We start from the raw sequence: 25,149 nt of genomic DNA on the forward strand, positions 1-25,149 counted from the left end.
GCCAGACAGAGAGACAGACGGAGCTTGAGCCCAGGGGTTCACCACAGCCTGGCTGGGCTCTGGGCTAACCATGCTTTAACTTCAGTTCTCGATGCTACCTGGAGGCCTGCATATGCTGCGTCCTGGCTAACAAACCCCGCTGTGTGAGTGTCACCCCAAATCCGGGGACAAGTCTCCCTCGGGGGCGGCCCCCCTCAGTGGGACTCGCTGACTGGCGCTCATGGGGTGAAGCAGGGGGGCTGAAGGCCCACGGGTCCAGCCTAAGGAGGTGGAGAAGCGGCGTGGCTTGCCCTAGGGCGTCTGGCACACTGACAGGCCTCCTAGAGACCGCTCCAAAAATGGGCCATAGCACCGACCCTGTGGACCCAGGACACCAGGCGATGTATGACCTGCTTCAGGTGGACTTCCAAGAGCATCCCAGGGGCTTCGGGAAGCTGTATCCCTCCGGAGACCGTCCACGCGGGGTCGGCCACCAGGGCCTCGGTCTCGGACTCCATGGAGATCCCGCGTCAGGGGAGCTTTCCACACCGGAGGGGAGGCTCTGGGAAAGAGACGGGCCAGGAAAGCGCAGCTGCCTCACACGCCCTTCTGGAGCTGAGGGACAATCCTGACGTCTTCAGAGAGGAGCCAGCCCCGTGCAGCTGGGAACGCAGAACTCTCGGGGGCAGCGGACGATGCTGGTACCCCCCAGAGAATCTCCTCCATTTTCCTGCCCACTTTCGGAGCCCGCTGTCCATCCAAATGCCACGCTACCAGAGGGAGAGATGCTGGGGTGGGGTGGGGGACCCCGGCTCAGCCCTAGTCAGGTGAGGTCGGAGCTGGCTACAGATGCACGCAGACGAAGCCACCTGGCGAATGCCGGGGGGTCAGATCTTCCTCGGCTGCGTGGCATCCCCGCTGAAGTGCCGGCCTCGGGCTGCTGGGAGCAAGAGGTTGGGTATTTCTCGTTCACAGAGAAGGGCCCGTGAGCTCGGTGAGAGACGCCCCAAACCGCTGAGTGGCGGGGCTCCCACTCGTGGTCTCTGGAGAAGCGTCTGCAGAGGCTCTGCCAGGGTGTGACGATGGGACACAGCAGGGAGGGGGGAGTGTTGACCTGGGAATGTGCCCTGGGGACGGGAGACCTGAGAGCCTGCCACCTGAGCCAGGAGGGGGAGGGGGAGGTAACACCTCTGCCCAGGAATGTGGACGGAGGCTGCAGCAGGGAACCTGCTCGGTGGGGTTAGTTTCAGGTGGGGGCTGGGGGGAGGAACACAGGGAACCCCAGGGCTGGGGTCTAAGCTCCCTGCTCCCCCAGAAGGACTTCACTGAGGGGTCCTGGGTGTACCCACAAGCTCTGTTTTGGACTGTGTTCCTGTTGTCCAATAAACCTTCTGTTTTACTGGCTGGCTGAGAGTCTCAGTGAATCCCAGGAAGAGGGGTGCAGGGCCTGGACTCCCCCACACTACGTGACAACTGGTGGGAGCGGTGGGATCTACTGCACCCCGTGAACGGCGCTTCCTGCAGTAAGTGACTGGGGAACAGTAAAACGAAGGGGGATTGACGGGGACCAGGTGTGCTGAAGATTCAGAGAGAGACGGTTTCAGGGGGCGGTTAACCCCTGGGAGTGTGTGACCAGAGAGAAGGACTTTTGCAGTAACAGGGTCCCCCGGGGGATTGCAGCAAGCGGTCCCAGGGGCGGAGGAGTCTGCAGCTCGACCCTGGCAAAGAGGTGGTGACCTCAAGAAGGACTGGCACACTAGGGGCTTTTCCTGGAAACCGTGGACAGCTGCCCGGCCTGCGAGTGGCCAGCAGGGAGATGTACGCTAAACGCCTTAAGAGCGACCTGGTGGAGCTGTGCAGGCAGAGGGGGCTGCGCATCGGGAGGTCCACCAAGGAACAGCTGATTGCCCAGCTGGAGGAGAGGGATCGCTTGGATGACCCGATCCCTGTCCCTGAGGGAAGCCGCCCGGGGGATGCAGCGTGGGCCCTGGGGCCTGACCAGGCTGGGAGGGGTCAGACTGCTGCCCAGGACATCCCGAGACCCTCCCTACCTATGCCTGGGGGAGGGGTTGGGGGAAGCCCAGCGAATACCGAGGGCACCCTGACCCCAGCAGTCAGCAGGGGATCCTCCCGGCGGAGCTCCCCATCCCTGGAGCGGATGCGGCTGGAATGGGAGAGGGAGATGAAAATGAGGGAGCTGGAGGATCATGAGAAACAACGTCCACATGAGGAGAAACAACGTCAACATGAGCAGGAGGAGAAGGAGAAACAACGTCAACATGAGCAGGAGGAGAAGGAGAGGGAGCGTCAGGAGAAGGAGAGGGAGCGTCAGAAGGAGAGACAAAGACAGCATGAACTGGAGCTGGCCAGGCTGAGGAGCAGTGGGGCCCCGGCTGCGGTGAGTGAGGGGGGACCCAAGACTGCAAGGAGCTTTGATAAGTGCTTCCTGGCCCAGCGGAAGGAGGGGGAGGACATCGATAGCTTCCTGACGGCCTTTGAGAATGCCTGCGAGCTGCACAGGGTTGACCCTGCAGACAGGCTCCAGTTCCTCACCCCCTTACTGGACCCCAAAGCCGTGGAGGTGTACAGCCGGATGACAGGGGCGGAGGCAGGGGACTATGAACTGTTCAAACAGGCCCTGCTCCGTGAGTTTGGGCTGACCCCCGAGATGTACCGGAGAAGGTTCCGGGGTCAGTGTAAAACGCCTGAGGTCACCTACCTACAACTGGTCAACCGGATGCAGGGATATGCCCGCAAGTGGACAGCGGGGGCCCAAACTAAAGAGGACCTGCTTGACCTCATCGTACTGGAGCACCTGTATGAGCAGTGCCCTTCCGACCTGAGGCTGTGGCTGGTGGACAAAAAGCTCGCGAACCCCCAGCACGCAGGGCAGCTGGCCGACGAGTTTGTGAACAGTCGGTCAGGGGGTAGCCGGGAGGAGTCCCAAAAGAACAGGCCCCCCCCGATGCAGAGAGAGAGTCACCATGGGGCCTCCCAGCGGGGAAATGGGGAGAACCCCCTCCAAAGGGGAACGCCTGGTGTCGGGCCCCTCCGACCCGCTCGAGGGGACCAACGTGACCTGAGCTGCTATCACTGTGGCCAGAGAGGCCACGCACGGACCCAGTGCCCCGGGCTCAGGGACAAACTGAGCAGACCCAACCTACCCAGGGTTAACTGGGTAGGGACTCAGCTGGACGAGGGGCAGGCGACCCAGGAAAGGGGGGCTACCAGTTTGCCACCTGCTCAGGAGGGAAGAGTACCCCAGGCCAGCCCCGCCAGAGGGCTGGAGGCTCTGGACTCAGGGTGCTCAGTTTACAGGGTGGGCGCGGGGCTGTCCCTCCGGAGTGAGTGCCTTGTTCCCCTGGAGGTGGATGGGAGGAAGGTCAATGGATACTGGGATACGGGGGCGGAGGTGACGCTGGCCCGGCCCGAGGTGGTGGCCCCAGATCGGGTGGTGCCCAACACCTACCTGACCCTGACGGGGGTGGGTGGGACCCCATTTAAGGTGCCCGTGGCAAGGGTACACCTGAAATGGGGGGCCAAGGAGGGCCCCAAGGATGTGGGGGTACACCACCATTTGCCCACTGAAGTTTTGATGGGGGGAGACCTAGAGGACTGGCCAAGCAACCCCCAGACCGCTCTGGTTGTGACCCGTAGCCAGAGCCGGCGAGGGGCACTGCGACCTGACCCTGGGGAGGGTACCACACCGGAGGCGCAGGACCCTACCCTGGTGGGGAGGGAGCACCGAGGGGCACGGCTCAGAGAGGCTGAGGCCTCAGACCTGGCCACGGAGGGGGAACCGGGCCCCATCCCTTCCCCAGCCGCTGAGTTCCAGGCCGAGTTGAGGAAAGACCCCTCCTTGCAGAAGCTCAGGGACCTGGCCGACCTCAGTGTGGGACGGACCATGAGGAGAGGCTGCCAGGAGAGGTTCCTGTGGGAGAAGGGGTTCCTGTACCGAGAATGGGCTCCCCCTGGGGAAGGGGAGTCCTGTGGGATCAGGAGGCAGCTGGTGGTCCCCCAGAAGTATCGCCGCAAGCTCCTGTCCCTGGCCCATGACATCCCCCTCGCAGGGCACCAGGGAATCCGGCGCACCCGGCAGAGGTTGCTACAGAACTTTTACTGGCCCGGGGTCTTTACCACGGTCCGGCAGTATTGCCGATCCTGTGACCCCTGTCAGAGGGTGGGGAAGGCCCGGGACAAGGGGAAAGCGGCCTTGAGACCTTTGCCCATCATAGAGGAGCCTTTCCAGAAGGTGGCCATGGACATCGTGGGGCCTCTCAGCAAGACGACCCGGTCGGGGAAGAAATACATTCTGGTGGTGGTAGATTTCGCCACCCGCTACCCCGAGGCAGTGCCCTTAGCTTCCATTGAAGCAGACACCGTGGCAGATGCGCTCCTGACCATTTTCAGCCGAGTGGGGTTCCCCAGGGAAGTCTTGACAGACCAAGGCTCCAACTTCATGTCGGCCCTGCTCCGGTGCAACACTCCCCCCTCCCTGCTGCGTCACATCGTCACATCTCTCCCCCCTTCGAGACTGAACTGAGCGGGGTCACTGTGACTGGGGAAGTTCGGGGCCCCCTCTCCATGGCCACCTTCTGGAAAGGCTCCTCTATGATGGGCAAAAGTCTCAACGCCGCTTTCCCCTTGTCCCCGGCCTTCCCCACCCTCTGACAGGGGTCACAGGTCCCACACTGAGGTCGGCCAGGTCCCTGAGCTTCTGCAAGGAGGGATCTTTCCTCAACTCGGCCTGGAACTCAGCGGCTGGGGAAGGGATGGGGCCCGGTTCCCCCTCCGTGGCCAGGTCTGAGGCCTCAGCCTCTCTGAGCCGTGCCCCTCGGCGCTCCCTCCCCACCCGAGTAGGGTCTCGCGCCTCCAGTGTGGTACCCTCCCCAGGGTCAGGTCGCAGTGCCCCTCGCCGGCTCTGGCTACGGGTCACAACCAGGGCGGTCTGGGGGTCGCTTGGCCAGTCCTCTAGGTCTCCCCCCATCAAAACTTCAGTGGGCAAATGGTGGTGTACCCCCACATCCTTGGGGCCCTCCTTGGCCCCCCATTTCAGGTGTACCCTTGCCACGGGCACCTTAAATGGGGTCCCGCCCACCCCCGTCAGGGTCAGGTAGGTGTTGGGCACCACCCGATCTGGGGCCACCACCTCGGGCCGGGCCAGCGTCACCTCCGCGCCCGTATCCCAGTATCCATTGACCTTCCTCCCATCCACCTCCAGGGGAACAAGGCACTCTCTCCGGAGGGACAGCCCCGCACCCACCCTGTAAACGGAGCACCCTGAGTCCGGAGCATCCGGCCCTCTGGCGGAGCTGGCCTGGGGTACTCTTCCCTCCTGAGCAGGTGGCAAACTGGTAGCCCCCCTTTCCTGGGTCGCCTGCCCCTCGTCCAGCTGAGTCCCTACCCAGTTAACCCTGGGTAGGTTGGGTCTGCTCAGTTTGTCCCTGAGCCCGGGGCACTGGGCCCGTACGTGGCCTCTCTGGCCACAGTGATAGCAGCTCAGGTCACGTTGGTCCCCTCGAGCGGGTCGGAGGGGCCCGACACCAGGCGTTCCCCTTTGGAGGGGGTTCTCCCTATTTCCCCGCTGGGAGGCCCCATGGTGACTCTCTCTCTGCATCGGGGGGGGCCTGTTCTTTTGGGATTCCTCCCGGCTACCCCCTGACCGACTGTTCACAAACTCGTCGGCCAGCTGCCCTGCGTGCTGGCGGTTCGCGAACTTTTTGTCCACCAGCCACAGCCTCAGGTCGGAAGGGCACTGCTCATACAGCTGCTCCAGTACGAACAGGTCAAGCAGGTCCTCTTTAGTTTGGGCCCCCGCTGTCCACTTGCGGGCATATCCCTGCATCCTGTTGACCAGTTGTAGGTAGGTGACCTCAGGCGTTTTACGCTGACTCCGGAACCTTCTCCGGTACATCTCGGGGGTCAGCCCAAACTCACGGAGCAGGGCCTGTTTGAACAGTTCATAGTCCCCTGCCTCCGCCCCTGTCATTCGGCTGTACACCTCCACGGCTTTGGGGTCCAGTAAGGGGGTGAGGAACTGGAGCCTGTCTGCAGGGTCAACCCTGTGCAGCTCGCAGGCATTCTCAAAGGCCGTCAGGAAGCTATCTATGTCCTCCCCCTCCTTCCGCTGGGCCAGGAGGCACTTATCAAAGCCCCTTGCAGTCTTGGGTCCCCCCTCACTCACCGCAGCCGGGGCCCCACTGCTCCTCAGCCTGGCCAGCTCCAGTTCATGCTGTCTTTGTTTCTCCTTCTCCTGACGTTCCCTCTCCTTCTCCTGACGCTCCCTCTCCTTCTCCTCCTGCTCATGTTGACGTTGTTTCTCCTTCTCCTGACGCTCCCTCTCCTTCTCCTCCTGCTCATGTTGACGTTGTTTCTCCTCATGTTGAAGTTGTTTTTCATGATCCTCCAGCTCCCTCATTTTCCTCTCCCTCTCCCATTCCAGCCGCATCCGCTCCAGGGATGGGGAGCTCCGCCGGGAGGATCCCCTGCTGGCTGCTGGGGTCAGGGTGCCCTCAGTATTCGCTGGGCTTCCCCCAACCCCTCCCCCAGGCATAGGTAGGAAGGGTCTCGGGGTGTCCTGGGCAGCAGTCTGACCCCTCCCAGCCTGGTCAGGCCCCAGGGCCCACGCTGCGTCCGCCGGGCGGCTTCCCTCAGGGACAGGGATCGGGTCATCCAAGCGATCCCTCTCCTCCAACTGGGCAATCAGCTGTTCCTTGGTGGACCTCCCGATGCGCAGCCCCCTCTGCCTGCACAGCTCCACCAGGTCGCTCTTAAGGCATTTAGCGTACATCTCCCTGCTGGCCACTCGCAGGCCGGGCAGCTTTCCACGGTTTCCAGGAAAAACCCCTCGTGTGCCAGTCCTTCTTGAGGTCACCACCTCTTTGCCAGGGTCGAGCTGCAGACTCCTCCGCCCCTGGGACCGCTTGCTGCAATCCCCCGGGGGACCCTGTTACTGCAAAAGTCCTTCTCTCTGGTCACACACTCCCAGGGGTTAACCGCCCCTGGAACCGTCTCTCTCTGAATCTTCAGCACACCTGGTCCCCGTCAATCCCCCTTCGTTTTACTGTTCCCCAGTCACTTACTGCAGGAAGCGCCGTTCACGGGGTGCAGTAGATCCCACCGCTGCCACCAGTTGTCACGGAGTGTGGGGGAGTCCAGGCCCTGCACCCCTCTTCCTGGGATTCACTGAGACTCTCAGCCAGCCAGTAAAACAGAAGGTTTATTGGACAACAGGAACACAGTCCAAAACAGAGCTTGTGGGTACACCCAGGACCCCTCAGTGAAGTCCTTCTGGGGGAGCAGGGAGCTTAGACCCCAGCCCTGGGGTTCCCTGTGTTCCTCCTCCCAGCCCCAAACTGAAAACTAAACCCACCCAGCAGGTTCCCTCCTGCAGCCTCCGTCCACATTCCTGGGCAGAGGTGTTACCTCCCCCTCCCCCTCCTGGCTCAGGTGACAGGCTCTCAGGTCTCCCGTCCCCAGGGCACATTCCCAGGTCAACACTCCCCCCTCCCTGCTGCTTCACATCGTCACACCCCCCCACCCCGGTCCGGGTATAGGGGAGATGCAGTGACCCCCCCAAATCCGGGTATAGGGGAGATGCCGTGATCCCCCCCAGTCTGGGTATAGGGGAGATGCCGAGACCCCCCCCGTCCGGGTATAGGGGAGGTGCAGTGACCGCCCCCCCAGTCCGGGTATAGGGGAGATGCCGGGTCCCCCCCCAGTCAGGGTCTAGGGGAGACGCTGTGACCCCCTCAGTCCGGGTATAGGGGAGATGCCGTGACCCCCCCCCCCAGTCTGGGTATAGGGGAGATGCCGTGACCCCCCCACTCCGGGTATAGGGGAGATGCTGTGACCCACCCGGTCCGGGGAAAGGAATGATGCAGTGACTCCCCTCCCCCCCACTCCGGGTATAGGGGAGACGCCATGACACCCCCCAGTCCGGGTATAGGGGAGACCCAGTGACCCCCCCCATTCCGGGTATAGGGGAGATGCCGTGACCCCCCCCACTCCGGGTATCAGGGAGATGCCGTGACCCCCACCCCGGTCTGGGTCTAGGGGAGACGCCGGGACCCCCCCCAGTCTGGGTATAGGGGAGATGCCGTGACCCCCCCGGTCCGGTTATAGGGGAGATGCCGGGACCCCCCCCAGTCAGGGTCTAGGGGAGACGCCGTGACCCCCTTGGTTCGGGTATAGGGGAGATGCCGTGACCCCCCCCCGAGTCTGGGTATAGGGGAGATGCAGTGACACCCCCGGTCCGGTTATAGGGGAGACGCCGGGACCCCCCACTCCGGGTCTAGGGGAGTTGCCGTGACCCCCCCCGGTCCGGGTATAGGGGAGACGCCGTGACCCCCCCCCACTCCGGGTATAGGGGAGATGCCGTGACCCCCCCCTGGTCCGGGTATAGGGGAGACGCAGTGACCCCCCCAAATCCGGGTATAGGGGAGACGCAGTGACTCCCCTCCCCCCACTCCGGGTATAGGGGAGATGCTGTGACCCCCCCCCTGGTCCGGGTATAGGGGAGACGCCCTGACCCCCGCCCCCCAGTCCGGGTACAAGGGAGATGCCGGGACCCCCCCCCCCATCAGGGTCTAGGGGAGACGCCGTGGCCATGCTGTGGGGGGGGATTTCGGGGGGGCCCCTCCTGCCGGGGGGGGGCTGATCGCCAAGGCCGCCGCGCTGCTCCCCTCGCCCAGCGGGGGGGGCGGAGTCACAGGAGGGAGCCCCGCCCCCGCCCCCGGCCCCGGCCCCGCCCCCGGAGTGACGAAGCGGCGGCGGGGAAACGGGGTTTGGTTCCATGAGGTCGGTTGGCCGCGTGAGGGGCGCGCGGGGGGGGGCGGGGGCCGGCGCCGGCGCCGGCGCCGCTGCCCCTCCCCCCCTCCCCCGCCTGGGGGGAGCCCTGGGCCTTGGCCCGCGCTGGGGGGGCGCTTCGGGGGGGGGCGGGGTGGTGTGTAGGGGCGCTGGGGGAGTGTATGGGGGCTCTGGCGGTGTGGAGGGGTTTAGGGGGGGTGCGAGGGTGTGGGGGGGGTGTAGGGGGCGCTAGGGTTATGTGGGGCGGTTTATGGGGGTGCTGTGGGGGGGTGTAGGGGGTGCTGTGGGTGTGGGGGTGTGTGGGGGAGTGTATGGGGGCTCTGGGGGTGTGGGGGGTGCGGGGGTGTGTGGGGGGTGTAAGGGGCGCTAGGGTTATGTGGGGCGGTTTATGGGGGCGCTGTGGGGGGTGTAGGGGGTGCTGTGGGGGTGGGGGGAGTGTATGGGGGCTCTGGGGGTGTGGAGGGGTTAGGGGGGTGCGGGGGTGTGTGGGGGGTGTAAGGGGCGCTAGGGTTATGTGGGGCAGTTTATGTGGGTGTGTGGGGGTGCTGTGAGGGTATGGGGTGTGGGGGGGGCGCTGTGGGTGTGGGGGGGGTGTGTGGGGGCGCTGTGGGTGTAACGGGGATGTGGGGTGCTCTGAGGGTAAAGGGGGCGCTGGAGGGTGCGTTGGGGTTTATGGGGGTGTGTGGGGGTGCTGTGGGGGTATAGGGGGCGCTAGGGTTATGTGGGGTGGTTTATGGGGGTGCTGTGGGTGTGGGGGGTGCTGTGAGGGTATAGGGTGTGGGGGGGGCGCTGTGGGAGCAGGGGGGGTGTATAGAGGTGGTGTGGGGAGTGTGTGGGGCGCGCTGTGGGAGCAGGGGGGGTGTATAGAGGTGGTGTGGGGGGTGCTGTGGGGGTGTAAGGGGCGCTAGGGTTATGTGGGGCGGTTTATGGGGGCGCTGTGGGTGTGGGGGGGTGCTGTGAGGGTATAGGGTGTGGGGGGCGCTGTGGGAGCTGGGGGGTGTATAGAGGTGGTGTGGGGAGTGTGTGGGGGGCGCTGTGGGAGCAGGGGGGGTGTATAGAGGTGGTGTGGGGGGTGCTGTGGGGGTGTAAGGGGCGCTAGGGTTATGTGGGGCGGTTTATGGGGGCGCTGTGGGTGTGGGGGGGTGCTGTGAGGGTATAGGGTGTGGGGGGGTGTGGGGGGCACTGTGGGAGCGGGGGGGTGTATAGAGGTGGTGTGGGGGGTGCTCTGAGGGTAAAGGGGGCGCTGGAGGGTGCGGTGGGGTTTATGGGGGCGTGGTGGGTGTGGGGGAGGTGTAGGGGGTGCTGTGGGTATGGAGCGGTGCTGTGGGTGGTAAAGGGGGCACTGGGGGGGTGCGGGGGGGTGTATGGGGGCACTGTGGGTGTGGGGGAGGTGTAGCGGGCGCTGTGGGTGTGGGGGAGTGTATGGGGCGCTGTGGGGATGTAGGGGTGATGTGGGTGTGGGGGGGTGCTCTGAGGGTATCGGGGGGCGCTGTGGGTGTGGGGGGGTGCTGTGGGAGCAGGGGTGGTGTATAGGGGGCGCTGTGGGAGTGGGGGGGGGCCGCACCGAGCTGGAGCGAGCCAACCAGGAGCTGGGTATGGGGGGAGGGGGCGCTGAGTACCCGGACTAATGGGGGTGGTTGGGTATCGTGGGAGTCAGGCTTGGGGGGCTGGACATGGGGAGCTGGGTATGGCGGGGGGGTGGGGAGTGGCTGAGCACACTGCAGAGGTTGGAGTGGGGCGTGGGGGGGGGGAGGAGCTCCACTCTCTGGATGTCTGACGAGCCTTAGTGTCCCCTCTGCAGAGAACGAGACGTAGGAGAGGGGAAGCGAGCTCCTCGTAGAGACTTGCAGTGAATTTCAGGCTGCGTCCTGCCTGCTCGACCCGTCCCTGGGCTGTCATGGCAGGTTGGCTCCGGGGTGTCTCTTTTGGAGTCTGGTTCCCTGGCTTGTACAGTAGCTGGAGCTCTTGGAGAGGGCGGTCCCTGAGTGTGTGTGTCCCCCCCACCCGCTCTCCTTCCCCGCCCCCGCGGGTCCTTCCCCCAGAGGGTGTTTGCCAAGCAGAAGGAACCTGGAGAGCTCTGTGCTCAGGGCCTCAGCCCGGTGCAGGAGGAGAAGGGCGCAGGTGCTGGCCACAGCTAAGGAAAATCCCCCTGTCTCAGCACGTGAAGGGCCTGCCCAGCTCGAGTGGAGCACGCCGGGGTCCGCACAACCGGGAGAACCGCCGTTGCTGTACAGGGCAAGCAACTGGGCTCCGCACTCCCTGCCCTGCTGGCCATCATGACAGTGAGAGAATGTGCGGGGGGGCTTTATCGGTCTCCCCCCCATGCCCTCCCCAGCTTGCATGCGGTTTCACGCTCCCGAGGCAGCATCGGGGTATGGAGGCGGTGGGCCTGTTGTGGGGGGGTGTCCCGCTGGGGCTCTCTGCCCATCTCACCCCTTCTTTTCCCCTGCCCCAGGTCGGATGCGGTTCCGCTCACCCGAGGTGCTGGCTGCAGTGACGTCAGGGGGCTTGGCCCCGCTGCGCTACGTGGATGACCAGGGCCAGCCCACCCAGGAGTACCCCCTGAACCCCAACGGCTCCCCGCTGGGCATCGCCGGGCTCTGCTCGCCCGACGGGCGCCATTTGGCCATGATGCCCCACCCCGAGCGCTGCGTCCTGCCCTGGCAGTGGGCCTGGATGCCGCCCGACTGGCGCCGCACCATGGAGGTCTCGCCCTGGCTGCGCATGTTCCAGAACGCCTGCGAGTGGTGCCTGGAGCACCCCGAGGGGGAGTCCTGACTGCGGAGCCCAGTCGCCAGCCGGTCTCGTATCCCAAGGTTTGTCCCCGGGCCGGGACCGGCACAAAACCCGCCCTGGTTTTATCCGGTGTGGGACTGGGGAGGCGGGGCTATTTCAGGAGCACATGGCCCCGCCCCCTCCGCTGTGACCTCCTACGCACGGTGCATATGAGGTCATGCTGGTGGGGGCTGGACGGTGCGCTCTTAAAAATGCCCCCTCCTGCAGTGTGACCGTCTGTGCACCGGGCATGTGGGGTGAGGTCATGCTGGAGGGGGCGGGGTTTGTGTGAGAGAGGTTGAATGGGGGCGGGGTCACATGGGAGGAGGCGGGTCCACACTGTTCCCTGAAGGTCCTTAGTCCTGATCCCTACAGGGCCAGCCACCGCCAGCCTGGAGACCTGTCAGCAGTTCCCCGTCCTGGCCACTGGGGACAGACTTGAGGAGGAACAAAAGCAGGGGTGTGAGGGGTTCAGTGGGGAATAAAGTCGGGGGGGGGGTTGTGGGAGAGGCAGGTTTGGACAGAACCTGGGGAGAGGTTCGGTGGGGTAATTGAGCTGGGCGGCTGGGGGCGAGGACGGGCCCAAGAGGAAGTTGGTGGGGTTTAGTGGTGGGCCTGGTGAGTGGGGCGCGGCTGTCTGAGCAGCCTCTGCTTGCTGGTTAATGGGTCTGGGGGTCTGGAACCCAGAGAAGAGGGTGGACCTGCGCCCCCACACCAGATCCAGGGAACGGCGTGTGGAACCCCCACAAAGAGGCCACAGATATCTGAAAGGCCTGGGGGAGACTTGGAGGTGAGGAAGAGAGTGACTCAGAGGGGACGGCTGATGGGGCAGAGTTGGGGAGGCCGCTGTAGATCAGGGGTTCTCAAACTGGGGGTCGGGACCCCTCAGGGTGTCGCGAGGTCATTCCATGGGGGGGTTGTGAGCTGTCAGTCTCCACCCCAAGCCCTGCTTTGCGTCCAGCATTGATATTGGTGTTAAATGTATTAAAAAGTGTTTAATTTATTGAGGGGGTCGCACTCCGAGGGTTGGTTTGAGCCCCACTGCTGTAGATGGTGGTTCATTCCCCACCGTGACAATTCACACAGTCCCTTTTGCTGTCATATCTCCAGCACATCCGTGGTGTAATAATGTGTGCGGGGGTGTCAGATCTTCCCTGGGGCACCGGGACACTGGCAGATCCTTTCTTTCCCCACCCTGGAATGAACTCTGCCAACCTCCCTTCCCAGCCTGCCATGAGCTCGCAGCGGCATATAGAGGGGAGCAAATCGCTTCTTGTCACGGCGGAAGGTGGCCCTGACCCCTCTGATTGGTCATTCGTTCCTTTGCAGAGCAGAAAGCTCCCATGGAATTTAATACCCGGCTCGGACAAGAGACACAGAGATGCTGCTGCTCGTCAATTTGTGCAAAGGAAAAACTCGTTTTTCAACTGGACCTTGGCTCCTAGGAAGGGAGAGTGGAAAAGCTCAGAGCTGAGGCTGGGTCTCCTCAGTGGTGGGACTGGCCAGCTGAAGACGTCCCTGGGCTGAGATCAAAGGCATCAGAAACTCCTCTGCCAATGACAGCTGATGCATTGAGAACTGCCCAAAGCCAAGCAGAGTTGGACCTTACAAAAGAAATTCAAACCCGGTAAAAGGTTCTGTTACCATATAAATAAAACCAGGAAGGAGGAAGTGGGACTGCTATCCTAACGCTCGCAGTGCTGCCAATGTAGCGATTTTGTCACTGGCTTTTGGGACTTTTTGGTTTCCCTAGCAAAGAAATAAGTGTCAAAGTGACCCCTGTAAATGCTTCCCCCGTAAATGAGGCTCAGCTTCGATTCCTTGGTGATTGGGAGGGGGTGAAAATCCAGCTCTAATGGGCAGGGGAGGAGACAACTGCCCCGAGGGGAAAAGTTATGATCCTTTTCTTGGTAAAAACCAGCAGGCACCACTCGCTGGCTGAGGGTGGCGCAGGAAAAACCATTTCCCAATAGATCTCTGAGCCTGTGGCCACCGCAATGTTATCTGATCAAAGTCCCCCTCCCTGAGTGCACATCATGGGCCCACTCCCCAGCCTGGGTGCTGAAGAGCTGGGGGGAGAACTGCCCCAGAAAGTCATGGCTGGCAACCTGCCGCATGGGGCCGCTGGGAAATGTAGTCTCCATTGCGTCCATGCACGTGGCTGGGAATCCCTCCCGCGGGGGCGGGGAGCTGCAGCCTTCTGTCCTGGGAGGAGGCTGGAGCCCTCTGCCCATGGTGCACTGTGGGGCCGTCCTTGGACGGGGAGTGGGGTCTGGAGCTCCTTCCCCGTGGTGCATTGGGCTGGGAATTTCCCAATGCTCAGAGCAATGGGGGCCCTGGGCTCCCTGACCTCCAGTGACACGGGCTGGAGTAGGCACAGCCAGGGGAAGGGTAGGGCTGGGGTCCAAGCCACTCACAGGCACCAACACAGGTTAGCTGCTGCTCCTGGCACAGGGTGGCACCGTCCCCAGGTGGTGATCTCCTTGGAACACTGCTCACCCTGGACAGAATATTCCAAGCGTGTGGGAAACACGCCGCACACAACAGACGTTTAGCCCCGCGCGGACTTTACTTTGAATTACAAAGGATCAGGGGCCATTTGTCATCGATTCTGTGATATTCTTGCGCTTCTCCCCCCCCCCCCCCCCACATAGGGCTAACGAGTCAGGGTGCTCACACACTGACCCCACCCCGGAGCTGGGTGCAGGCCCTGGCCTGGCAGGATCTGAATCAAGGCAGAAAATGAGGCTGGAGGGAGGTCATGCTGCTGGGGCATTGTTGTCGCATATTGCGGGACGGGGGGTGGAAAGGGAGGGATGTGCCAGCCCAGGTTAGGCAGGTGGGACAGTTGCACTCTCCATCGCCCACCACCGAAGCCAGACTCTGCAGATCTGATTTTTAAATCAGCCGCTCCATTATCTTGTCTGGGATTGAGGTCAGACTGACAGGCCTCTAACTACCTAGGTCATCCTGTTTATCCTTTGTAAAAACTGGCACAGCATTCGTTTTCTTCTGGAACTTCCCCAGTGCTGCAAGGTCTGTTGACAATCAGCATTAACCTCCAGTGAGCTCCTTAGCCTGCTCTTTTGAAACTCTTCGCTGCAAGTTATGTGGGGCTGCTGATTTAAAAATGTCTAACTTTGGTAACATTTAGGCTGCAGAGATACCAGTGGAATGGAAAGTGTGATGAGATTGCATCATCTGTTTTTAAACCTTTGCCCCTGAAATGCTGTTGATTCTGGGGAGTAGCACAGACTGCCAAGGGAGAGCACCCCCCGCTGCCCACAGAACATGCCCCTCCCGCTGAGCCCTGTGACACACCATGGCCTGATCTCTATGAGCTTGGAATGTAACTTCTATCCCAGAATAGCCAAAGAATTGGTACGTGAGGTTACTGGTCCCATAGCAAGGAGTTTTACTCCCTCTCTCAGGAGTTGCGCCGTGTGACCGGAGAATAGTTAACGTCCTTCCTCTGTTTACTAGAGGTTGACGTTCATCGCTCCAGCGCTTCGAAGGCCAGAGGGGACCATTGTGAATGTCTAGTCTGGCCCCCAGCATCCCGCAGGCTGGAGAACGGCCCGTCGGCCCCAACCCCTTCCCAGAGAAGAGCTTTCAGAACCACATCCAGTCTTGCTTGAAAAATGGCCAGGGATGGAGAATCCACCCCAGCGGCTGGGAAATTGTTCTCGTGGCTAATGACTCCCACTGTTCACAACTGACGCCTTCTTTCCAGTCTGAATTCGTCCAGTCTCAACTGCCAGCCATTGGGTGGTGTCAGACCATTCCCTGCAAGATTGAGAAGCCCATTATTAAATATCTGTTCCCCATTGTGATGGAGTGGGGATTTTCCATAATATTTTGTATGACTAGCGTGTGTGCCTCAGTTTCCCCTGTGTGGTGCATGGATAGCAAGGTGGTGGGGAAAGGTTATTCACTGTCTGCAGAGATACAGGGGTAACAGGCATCTGGCTGTGTGGGGTCTGGGCCCCATGGCCATGGGAGTCCGAGAAGATCACGGTCACTCTAATTGCCGGGATACTTGATACCTAGCAACTAACGTCCAGGGATGGCCACCCCTCTCCAGGATGCCAGCTGGATTTGAGCAGCTGCGGGGCTGAAGGCTCTGAAGTTTGGTCCCAGGAGGTGGTGAAGCCAAGTGGCTTCCCTTCGTGACAGCGAGAGCCCCTAAGGGGGCAGGCTGGCACCCTGAAGGGGTCCTCCCTGGGCCTGCTCCAGAGCACCAGACCCCTGCAACCGTGGCACCCATGTAGGTACTTATGGACTGTGATCAACTCATTCCTTGAGCCTCTTTGAGTCTCTCGCTCTCAGGCAGGGTGTCTGAGCCTTTCATCATTCCGGTGGCTCTTCTCTGACCCCTCTGCAACTTACCAACATCCGTCTTGTCTCGTGGGCCCAGAACCGTACACGGGATTCCAGCAGCGGTCGCACCAGGGCCAAATGCAGAGGCAAAATCACCTCTCAAACACCGTACACAAGTCTGTCTATTGTCCTAATGCTATTACCTTTCTCAACTAAACTTGTCCTCTCCGCAAAAAAGATACCCAGTTAGATTGACGGATCTGTTTTCCATAAACCCATGTTGATTGACATTAATTACATTGACCTCCTTTAGTACTTTATTCATCGAGTCCCCTATCAGCCACTCCATTATCTTGTCCAGGATCCATGTTGGGCTGAGAGGCCTATAAATTACCCAAGGCATCCCATTTATCCTTTTGTAAATTGGCACATCAGCTTTCTTCCAGACTTCTGGAACTTCCCCAGTGTGCCAAGACCTATTGAAAATCAACATTAATGGTCCAAGGAGCCCTTCCGCCAGCTCTTTTAAAACTCTTGGATGCAAGTTATCTGGACCTGCTGATTTTAAAATGTCTAACTTCAGTAAATTCTTTGTAACATCCTCCAGAGTTGCTATTAGAAAGGAAAGTGTATTATCACGACTGTATGATGAGACCGGCTCATCTCCTCCTCCTTCCCCCCCCCCCCCCAAATATGGAACAAGAATATTTATTGAACATGTCTGCCTTTTCTGCATTATTATTGATAAATCTACCAGTCCCATCTACTAATGGGCCAATACCATTGTCAGGATTGTTTCCCCCACTAATATATTTTGTCCTTAACTCTGCTAGCCACAGATTTCTCCTTGTATCCCTTGTCTTCCCTTATCAGTTTTCTACAATTCCTAACTTCTGATTTATATTCATTGCTGTCAACTTCCCCTTTCTTATCTTTTTTTTTTTTTAATTTTGTATTTTTTTACCACTGTCTTCCCTTTTCTAAACCAGATTGTTGGTTTGGTTTGGTTTGGTTTGGTTTGGTTTTAAAAGCACAGCCTTCTTCCTCAATTGTAGGATTGTGGCTGACATTTTTGGGATTAAATTCTTCCTTCCAGCTGATTTGGCTCATAATTGTTTTCAGCTTTGTGAAATTGGCCTGATTAAAGCACCACGTGTATATATATATTACTGGTCTGGACTTTATTGTTCTTGCATATGATCGTCCCACCCTAAACCGATTTCCTTCTTTGAGGAAGTAACTGGCTTTTCAGCTGAGGGGAGTGCAGTAAATCTAATATCCTGGGGCTTCAGTAAAGCTTTAGGCACGGCCCCACACGGGACATGATCAGTTAAGGATGGATATCCTGGAACGCTGAACAGTGTCGCACTGGTCAGCCAAGCCAGTAGCCCTGGCTGTACAGTTATTCACCGTATCTCCTGGGCTTGGCTGGTCCTTGCTCACATGCTATGGGTCTAATTGATCACCATACGTGGGGTGGGGAAGCAATTTCCCCCCAGGTTAGATTGGCAGGAACTGGCCAGCCAAGATTGATTCCCCTTCCTCGGCCGTGTGGGGTGCAGCTGGCCCTGTCCGTCATGGCAGGGGCGGAGTAAGGGTTTAAAAGCAGGCGGGCCGGGCAGTTGCGGGGTAGCTCTGGGGCTGGGATGGAGACAGAGCCCCATGAGGGGGTCCTGGAGAGCTCCAGGGAAATCACCCCCGGGCCGTGCCAGGAACCAGCAGCTCCGGTGAACCCGTCGTGCAGGACCCGATCGGCAGCCCCAAGGCGAGCCACGGGAGTGGCCGGTTCCCGCCATCCTCAACCTCTCCCAGGTTAGGGAATCGGGGCCTGCGCGGGGGGAGAGGCCGGGCTGGCCCCAAGACAGCACCAGGGGGCGCTGGGCTGGAGGGAGCGGGGCGGGGGCCCAGCAGGGGGCGCTGGGGCTGCACAGAGCAGGGGGTGCTGGGCCCCAGGGGGGGGGTGCTGGGCCCTGGGGGGCGGGTTGAATGAGCCTTGTCCTAACGCCCAGAAGCCCGGGCCCGGGCAATGGACAGACCCCGGTGCTGGTTGTCTCCAGTCCCTTTATTCGGCCCCCGGGGGCGGATCCGCCGGGGTGCCCACGGGGGCTGAGCCGTGGCTCCCACGCACGGCTTGGCCACCCCCGAGCTGGGGCCGGAGGGGGAGGGGGAGGGGCTGCTGGGCCCTGGGCGAGCCAGCGGGGGTGGGCAGCAGGGTCACAGAAGGCCCTGATGTGGTTCAGGAGCCATAGCGGCCCCCACCCCAGAGGTGGCCGCATCTCCGCGGGGTGCAGCCCTCGGGGGGGGGGGTAGGGCCCCCCGGCAGCCAGGGGCGCGGCGGCAGTGACTGGCCAGGGGGCGGCCCGGGCTGAGAGGTGCCCTCTGGGGGAGGGGTCATAAAAAAGCCCCTCTGCCCCCCCCCCATTATTGCCAACACGGGGGGGCTCAGCCCCACCACAGTGACTGCCCCCCCCCCCCGCCTGGGCCGGGTTTTACCCTCTGCCAGCGCCTCGCCCCGCCCCAGCCCTGACTGTGCCCCCCAGCCCCCCCTCTCCGAACCCTGCCTCCAGCTGCTGGGCGCCCCCCACCCCCAGGGCAAGGACGGGCAGGGGGACGGGCAGGGGGAAGGGCAGTGGCTTCAGCCGAGGGGACTGCGCATGCTCGATGCGCGCGCAGCTCGGCGCGCGCGCATGCTCAGTGCGCCCGAAGGAGCACATTGCCTCGGGAGCGCTGTGTCTGAGCTGGCCGAACCACGCTGCGGTGGTGACGTAGGAGCCCCCCCCCGTCCACCGCGAGGCCGGGCCGCCGCGCGCGGAACGGTTTGGAACCGTTAGCGCCGGTTGGAGCTCGGGGGCGGGGGCGGGGCTCTGAGGCGCCGCTGCCCCGACCCCCCCTTCCCTGTCCCGCCCCACAGCCGCGGGGCGGCGTGGGGACAGGGCCGGGATGGGGGGGCGCTGTGTGGGGGTGGTGTGAGGGGGCGCGGGGTAGGGGGGTGCAGTGGGGGGGTCGCTGTGGGGGGGTATATGGGGTTAGAGTGGTGGGGGGTGTATGGGGGTGCAGTGGGGGGCGCTGTGGGGGTTACAGTGGGGGGGCACAGTGGGGGGGTCTCTGTGAGTGGTGTATGGGGGTGCAGTGGGGGGGGTGCTGTCTGGCTGGACACTGACCCTGTCTCTTCCCCCCCCCAGGACCCCGCCATGGCGGTGCTGCATTTCTACCAGCGCCCCGGGGCGGAGGGCGTCCCTGTCTCCCTGCTGCGCTCGGCCCAGGCGGTGCTGGGGGGCGTCCGCGCCCTGCACAGGGAGCTGTGCTACAACGTCAGCTGGACAGGTATGGGGGGGGGGGCAACGAGGCTTCTTGGAGCAGCTGGTCCTGGAACCCCCAAAGGGTGGGGCAAGTCTGAAGAGCGGCCAGGCTGGGTCAGAGCAAAGGTGCGTCCAGCCCAGCGTCCTGTCTTCCGACAGCGGCCAGAGCCAGGCGCCCCGGGGGGAATGGACGGGGCAGGGCCATGATCGAATGGTCCATCCCGCCTCGGCCACTCCCAGCTTCTGGCATTCAGGGGTTTAGGGACACCCAGAGCGTGGGGCTGCATCCCTGCCCAGCCGGGCTAATAGTGCCAAGGAAATGAGAAAGTGCTGTCCCAAAAGTGAAATGCCTGCAAAGACTCAGACTAAACGTAGAGCCCCAAATTAACAAAACATCGTAAGAGGACCCAAAAAGTGCCACCGTGGCTAAACAACAAAGTAAAAGAAGCGATTAGAGGCAAAAAGGCATCCTTTAAAAACTGAAAGTCACATCCTACGGAGGGAAACAGAAAGGTGAGTAAACTCTAGCATGTCACATGTAAATGTATAATTAGGGAGGCCAAAAGAGAATTTGAAGAGCAACGAGCAAAAGACACAAACAAACAACAACAACAAAAAAAAGGAAGTACCTCAGAAGCAGGAAGCCGACCAAACAATCCGTGGCTGCTGCAGAAGCACTCGAGGAGGAGAGGCCGTTGCGGAGAAGCTAAATGAATTCTTTGCGTTGGTCTTGACTGCAGAGGAAGTGAGGGAGATGCCCACACCTGAGCCATTCATCTTTAGGTGACAGATCTGAGGAACTGTCCCTGATTGAGGTATCAGCAGAGGAGGTTTCTGATCAATTAAACGGTAATAAGTCACCTGGACCAGCCGGTATTCACCCAAAAGTTTTGAAGAAACTCAAATATGAAATTGCACAGCTACTAACTGTGGTATGTAACTTATCTCTTGAATTAGTCTCTGTACCACATGATTGGAGGGTAGCTAATGGGATGCTGATTTTTAAAAAAGGCTCCAGCGGCGATCCTGGCAATTACAGGCTGGCAAGCCTAACTTCAGCACCAGGCAGATTGGTTGAAACTACAATAAAGAATAGAATTATCAGACAGAGACGAACACAATTTGTTGGGGAAGAGTCAACATGGGTTGTACAGGGAAATCCTACCTCACCAATCTACTAGAATTCTTTGAGAGTGTCAGCAAACATGGCCAAGGGGGATCCAGCGGATATAGTGTTTGGACTTTCAGAAAGCTTTTGACAAGGTCCCTCACCAAAGGCTCTTAAGTGAAGCAAGCAGTCACGGGATAAGTCATGGGATCCTCTCATGACTCAATAACTGGAGAGAGGAAACAAAGGGTAGGAATAAACGGTCAGTTTTCAGACTGGAGAGAGGTAAATAGTGGTGGTCCCCCAGGGGTCTCTACTGGGACCGGTTCTGTGCAACATATTCGTAAATGATCTGGAAAAAGGGGTAATTCGGGAGGTGGCAAGATGTGCAAGTGATACAAAATTATTCAAAATAGTCAAGCCCAAAGCTGAGTGTGAGGCGTGACAAAGGGATCTCACTGAACTGGATGTGGTTAGTGCTGTGGAAAGTTGTTAGAGCTGCTGTTGCGGCTATTCTTGGAACCCCGATGTCAGCTGAGCTAGTAGACTGTGCAGCTTGTTAATTCAGCCGAGCTCGGCGTTAGGCATAAGAGAGAGCAGAGACGACCAGTGCCTGCTGACAGTGGAGGGGCACAACCCCAAACAGCTTCCCCCCTGACCCCGCAGCCTCCCTCTCCCAGAAAGCAGCAGCCCCTCAGTGCAGCTCCCAGCTGTTCCTCTGCCTCTCCCTGCCTGGGGCAGCTCATGGCTCAGCTGCTCTGCCAGGAGGGAGTCTACCCACATCATGTGATGGAGCAATCTTTTGTGTGTGTGTGTGTGTGGGGGGAACGTAACCCTGCATGCCTCTCCACCCATGCGTCACCTGCGAGAAAGACCACCGGCTCGGTTCAGTGGCAAAGGCACTCGGGTTGGTTTCTTGTCGACAAAGCCCAGTACTAGGGCCCTGGCTCTGTGGTGACAAGTGCACTAATGCATGTGTGCCCGCGACAATGATACCAGCTCAGTCCAGACACTCTCCCCTCGGCTGGACAAAGAGGCCGTTCCTGTGACTTCGGTAAAAACAAGTTACGCATTACACTGCAGACGTTGTTAGTTACCACCCTTCTCCTCGTACCTGCTGCTTTGAACAAACCATTGGTGACTGATTCGGTCCCAGAGCCCCCCTTGGGACTGTTACGTGATGTGCTGAATTTGCCTCTGAGCCCGTTTTCCCTGCCAGCTTGGGCCTCCTGAACCCTGCCTTGCTGAGCCAGACACACAAGCCTGCTGCAACGTAGAGCAGGTCTGGTCCACGCCCCCAAAGCTGCAGACTTGAACCAAAAACTGGTCAGCAGGTTACTTATTGTCCGCCCTCTCTAACACTGACAGAGAGAGATGCACACTGTTTGTTCCCCCAGGTATTCATCACTTACTCTGGGTTCATTAATAAACAAAAGTGAGTTTATTACATATAAAAAGTAGGATTTAAGTGGTTTCAAGTAATAAAAGACAGAACAAAGTAAATTACCAAACAAAACACTCAAGTCTAAGCCTAATACATTAAGAAACTGAATACAAGTAAATCTCACTCTTAGAGATGTTCCAATCAGCTTCTTTCTCAGACTAGACTCCTTCCTCGTCTGGGCCCAATATAGAGCCGTCCCTACCCATATGCAAAGTATGCAGCTGCATAGGGCACCGAGAAATTTGGGGCACCAAACTTCCTGGTGCCCTGAGCAGCTGCGTGCTGCCCCAGCCCCACCTCTTCGCACCCCGCTCCACCCCCAGTCCACCCCTTCCCCAAAGCCCCCACCCCTGCTCTGCCCCAGCCTCGCCCCCGTTCCACCCCTTCCCCAAAACCCCTGGCGTGCTCCACCCCTGCTCCGCCCCAGCCTCGCCCTCACTCCGCTGAGGACTGCCACAGGGCTGGGCCTGCACTCACCGGCGGCGGGAAGTGCAGCAACCTGGCCCTAGACGCACTGCCGGTGAGTGCTGGGGGGCGGTTCCCCCCCATGCCCCACAAGACAGCCCTGCCCCCTCGGCCCAATACCCTTCGTACAGACCTTGTTAGTTCCAGCAGGCATCTTAGGTGAAAAGCAGGGGATTCCACGTGACTGGGACCCCCTTTGTTCTCTTCCATCCCCTTTTATATCTTTGGCACAAGGGGGTTCCCACCCCTCCTAAATGGAAAAGCACCAGGTTTAAGATGGATTCCAGTATCATGTGACATGTTCACATGTCCTGTGAGACCTCATTGTTCATTACCCACTGGCTGGCACACTTATACAGGAAGGCTTACACATAAACAGATTTCAGAGTAGCCGCCGTGTTAGTCTGTATTCACAAAAAGAAAAGGAGGACTTGTGGCACCTTAGAGACTAACCAATTTATTTGAGCATAAGCTTTCGTGGGCCACAGCTCACTTCCTCGGATGCCATTTACAACCAATTGTCCTAGTCAATGGGAGCCATCAAGATTCTGAATCACCATTAATGGCCCACACTTTGCATAACTACAATAGGACCTGAGAGTTATATTTCAGATCCAAGAATGATACATTCATACAAATAGGATGACCACACTCAGTAGATTATAAGGTTTGTAATGATACCTTACAAGAGACCTTTTACATAAAGTATATTCCAGTTACAACATATTCGCATTTACAAACATATATTTATGAAGCATATGGAGTGCAACGTCATACCATTCTCCTGTCAGCCCCTCCTTATCTTCGGAGGGGGTTGCCGTGTTCCTGTCCCGTCTCTTAGGAATGTGTTTACGTCGCTCCTTGAGAACTCTGGGTGTTCTTGTTCCATCCTCTCTGGTCAGGCCTGTGCTTTCTTGGCTAGCCAATGCCTAGTGTGGTGTTATTTTGCCAAGGCCCGGCCTCCTCTGGTTCACAGCCGTTGGGTCACACTGTTAGTTAAGCCCAGGGCTCCAGCAAGGCCTAAACTGGGTGACTGAGCATCAAAATGGCAGGTGAATTTCAGTGTTGATAAATGCAAAGTAATGCCCGCTGGAAAACATCATCCCAACTCTGCACACAAAATGTCGGGGTCTAAATTAGCTGTTACCACTCGAGAGAGAGATCGCGGAGCCATTGTGGCGAGTTCTCTGAAAACATCCACTCGACGTGCAGCGGCCGTCAAAAAGCGAACAGAACGTTAGGAACTGCTAGGAAAGGGATAGATAATAGGACAGAAAATATCGTATTGCCTCTCTATAAATCCATGGTACGCCCACACCTTGAATATTGCATGCGGTTCTGGGTGTCCCATCTTAAAAAAAGTAAAAAAATTGGAACTGGAAAAGGTACAGAGAAGGGCAGCAACAATGATGAAGGCGACGGAACAGCATCCGTACAAGGGGAGATTAAAAAGACCGGGGCTGTTCATCTTGGAAAAGAGACGACTAAGGAGGGATATGGTAGAGGGCTATAAACTCATGACTGGTGTGGAGAACGTGACTAGAGAAGTGTCCTTTACCTAGTAACACAAGAACCAGGGATCACCCAATCAAATTAACAGGCAGCAGGTTTAAAACAAACCAAAGGAAGTATTTCTTCCCCCAACACCCTGTCAACCTGTGGACCTCTTTCTCGGGGGTGTTGTGAAGTCCAAAAGTATAACTGGGTTCAACAAGGAATTAGCTACGTTCCTGGAGGACAGGCCCATCGATGGCTGTTACCCAGGTGATCAGGGTCACAACCCCACGCACTGAGTGTCCCTATCCTCTGCCTGCCAGATGCTGGGTCTGGACGACAGGGTGGGTCACTTGCTGATCACCCTGTTGTGGTCATTCCCTCTGAAGCATCCGGCACCGGCCGCTGTCAGAGACAGGACACTGGGCTAGACGCACCATTGGTCTGACCCAGTCTGGCCGTTCTTATGAGACTGGGGAGTGGGCATCATGTCCCTTTGGGGCTCCCCTACCTGGCAGGACCCCTCAGCCCCATTGCCTGCTGGGTATCACAGCCCCATTTCTCCCCTGCAGGTGCGTCGCCCCCCAGCCCCCAGGAGACTCAGCTGCTGCACTGGCTCTTCGGCTGCCCCTTTGAATCCGGAGACGTTGCCACAGAGTCCTTCCTGTGCCCAGCGCCCACCGACCTGCTGGTGGAGATCGGGCCCCGGTGCGTCTCAGGGCTCAGCAGGGGGCTCCGTGCCTTGGGAGCCGGGAGTTGAATCGGGGGCGCTGTGCTGCAGGGAGCGGGCCAGGGGCTCAGTAAGGGGTGCTCTCCCCTGGCAGACAGGGCTGGCCCCAGTGAGGTGCTAGGGGGCTCTGTGCCACAGGGAGCGGGGTGGGAGGCTTAGCAGAGGGTGCTGTGGAGTGGAGGGGCAGCTGTGGGGCTGGGGCTGTGTCTCCCGGGACTGTTAACCCTTTCCTGGCGCAGGCTGAACTTCTCCACGGCGTTCTCCACCAACGTGGTGTCCGTGTGCCGGGCCGCGGGGCTGGGCTGTGTTGACCGTGTCGAGTGCTCCCGCCGGTACCTGCTGCAGGTGAGGGGGGATGTGGGACCCCTGGGAACGGAGGGGATGACCCCTGGGGGAGGGGTGGGGAGGCCTGCGGGTGGGGAGGTTCCGGCATTGTGGGGTTAATGGGGCTCTGGGGTGGGAGGGAGTTTCTGGACCACTTGCTGCCACCCCTCCCCGATGCCCAGATCTACAGGTGGGGGTACGGGGGGGCTTGGTCTGTCTGTCTCCCCTTCCTGCTCCAGGGGATGGGGGGATCCTTGTTCTCAGCCCCCCTGTGCCCCCAGTGGGGAGCGGCAGTAGGTTCCCCATGTCAGCCTGGAGGGGCGGGTGGTGGGTCCCCTTTCTCAGCCAGGGGGAGGAGAAACAGCTCCCCATTATGACACCTCCCCCTCCCTGGCAGTGTGCT

General features: G+C 59.9%; 3 protein-coding genes and 1 pseudogene across 12 annotated transcripts in view; 3 read left to right on the plus strand and 1 right to left on the minus strand.

The window, feature by feature from the left end:
• LOC102934537 overlaps positions 1–25,149 on the minus strand; it is a 1,094,240-nt pseudogene that overhangs the window by 797,215 nt on the left and 271,876 nt on the right.
• LOC102933291 (zinc finger protein OZF) overlaps positions 1–25,149 on the plus strand; it is a 1,218,290-nt gene that overhangs the window by 643,206 nt on the left and 549,935 nt on the right. The window lies entirely within an intron of this gene.
• LOC119565026 (phosphoribosylformylglycinamidine synthase) overlaps positions 1–25,149 on the plus strand; it is a 106,186-nt gene that overhangs the window by 45,292 nt on the left and 35,745 nt on the right. The window lies entirely within an intron of this gene.
• Positions 10,708–24,401, plus strand: LOC122463956 (phosphoribosylformylglycinamidine synthase-like). Of its 2 annotated transcripts, none has more exons than XM_043537558.1 (3): positions 10,708–11,159; positions 11,243–11,603; positions 12,673–12,688. In XM_043537558.1, the coding sequence occupies exons 1-2, from the start codon at positions 11,078–11,080 to the stop codon at positions 11,563–11,565; spliced, it is 405 nt and encodes a 134-aa protein (XP_043393493.1). In that variant the 5' UTR covers positions 10,708–11,077; the 3' UTR covers positions 11,566–11,603; positions 12,673–12,688. The 2 variants fall into 2 exon arrangements, with proteins under 2 accessions (XP_043393493.1, XP_043393494.1); XM_043537559.1 differs by lacking the exon at positions 12,673–12,688 and adding an exon at positions 24,265–24,401 and having other exon boundaries at positions 10,934–11,159.

This window comes from Chelonia mydas, chromosome 28, assembly GCF_015237465.2.
Source record: "Chelonia mydas isolate rCheMyd1 chromosome 28, rCheMyd1.pri.v2, whole genome shotgun sequence".
Classification (NCBI taxonomy): Eukaryota; Metazoa; Chordata; order Testudines; family Cheloniidae; genus Chelonia; species Chelonia mydas.

Coding starts and splice junctions, on each gene's coding strand:
- LOC122463956 (XM_043537558.1), top strand. CDS start 11,078: ATGTGCGGGGGGGCTTTATCGGTCTCCCCCCCATGCCCTCCCCAGCTT. Junction 11,160..11,242: donor GCTCCCGAGGCAGCATCGGG/GTATGGAGGCGG, acceptor CCCCTGCCCCAG/GTCGGATGCGGTTCCGCTCA.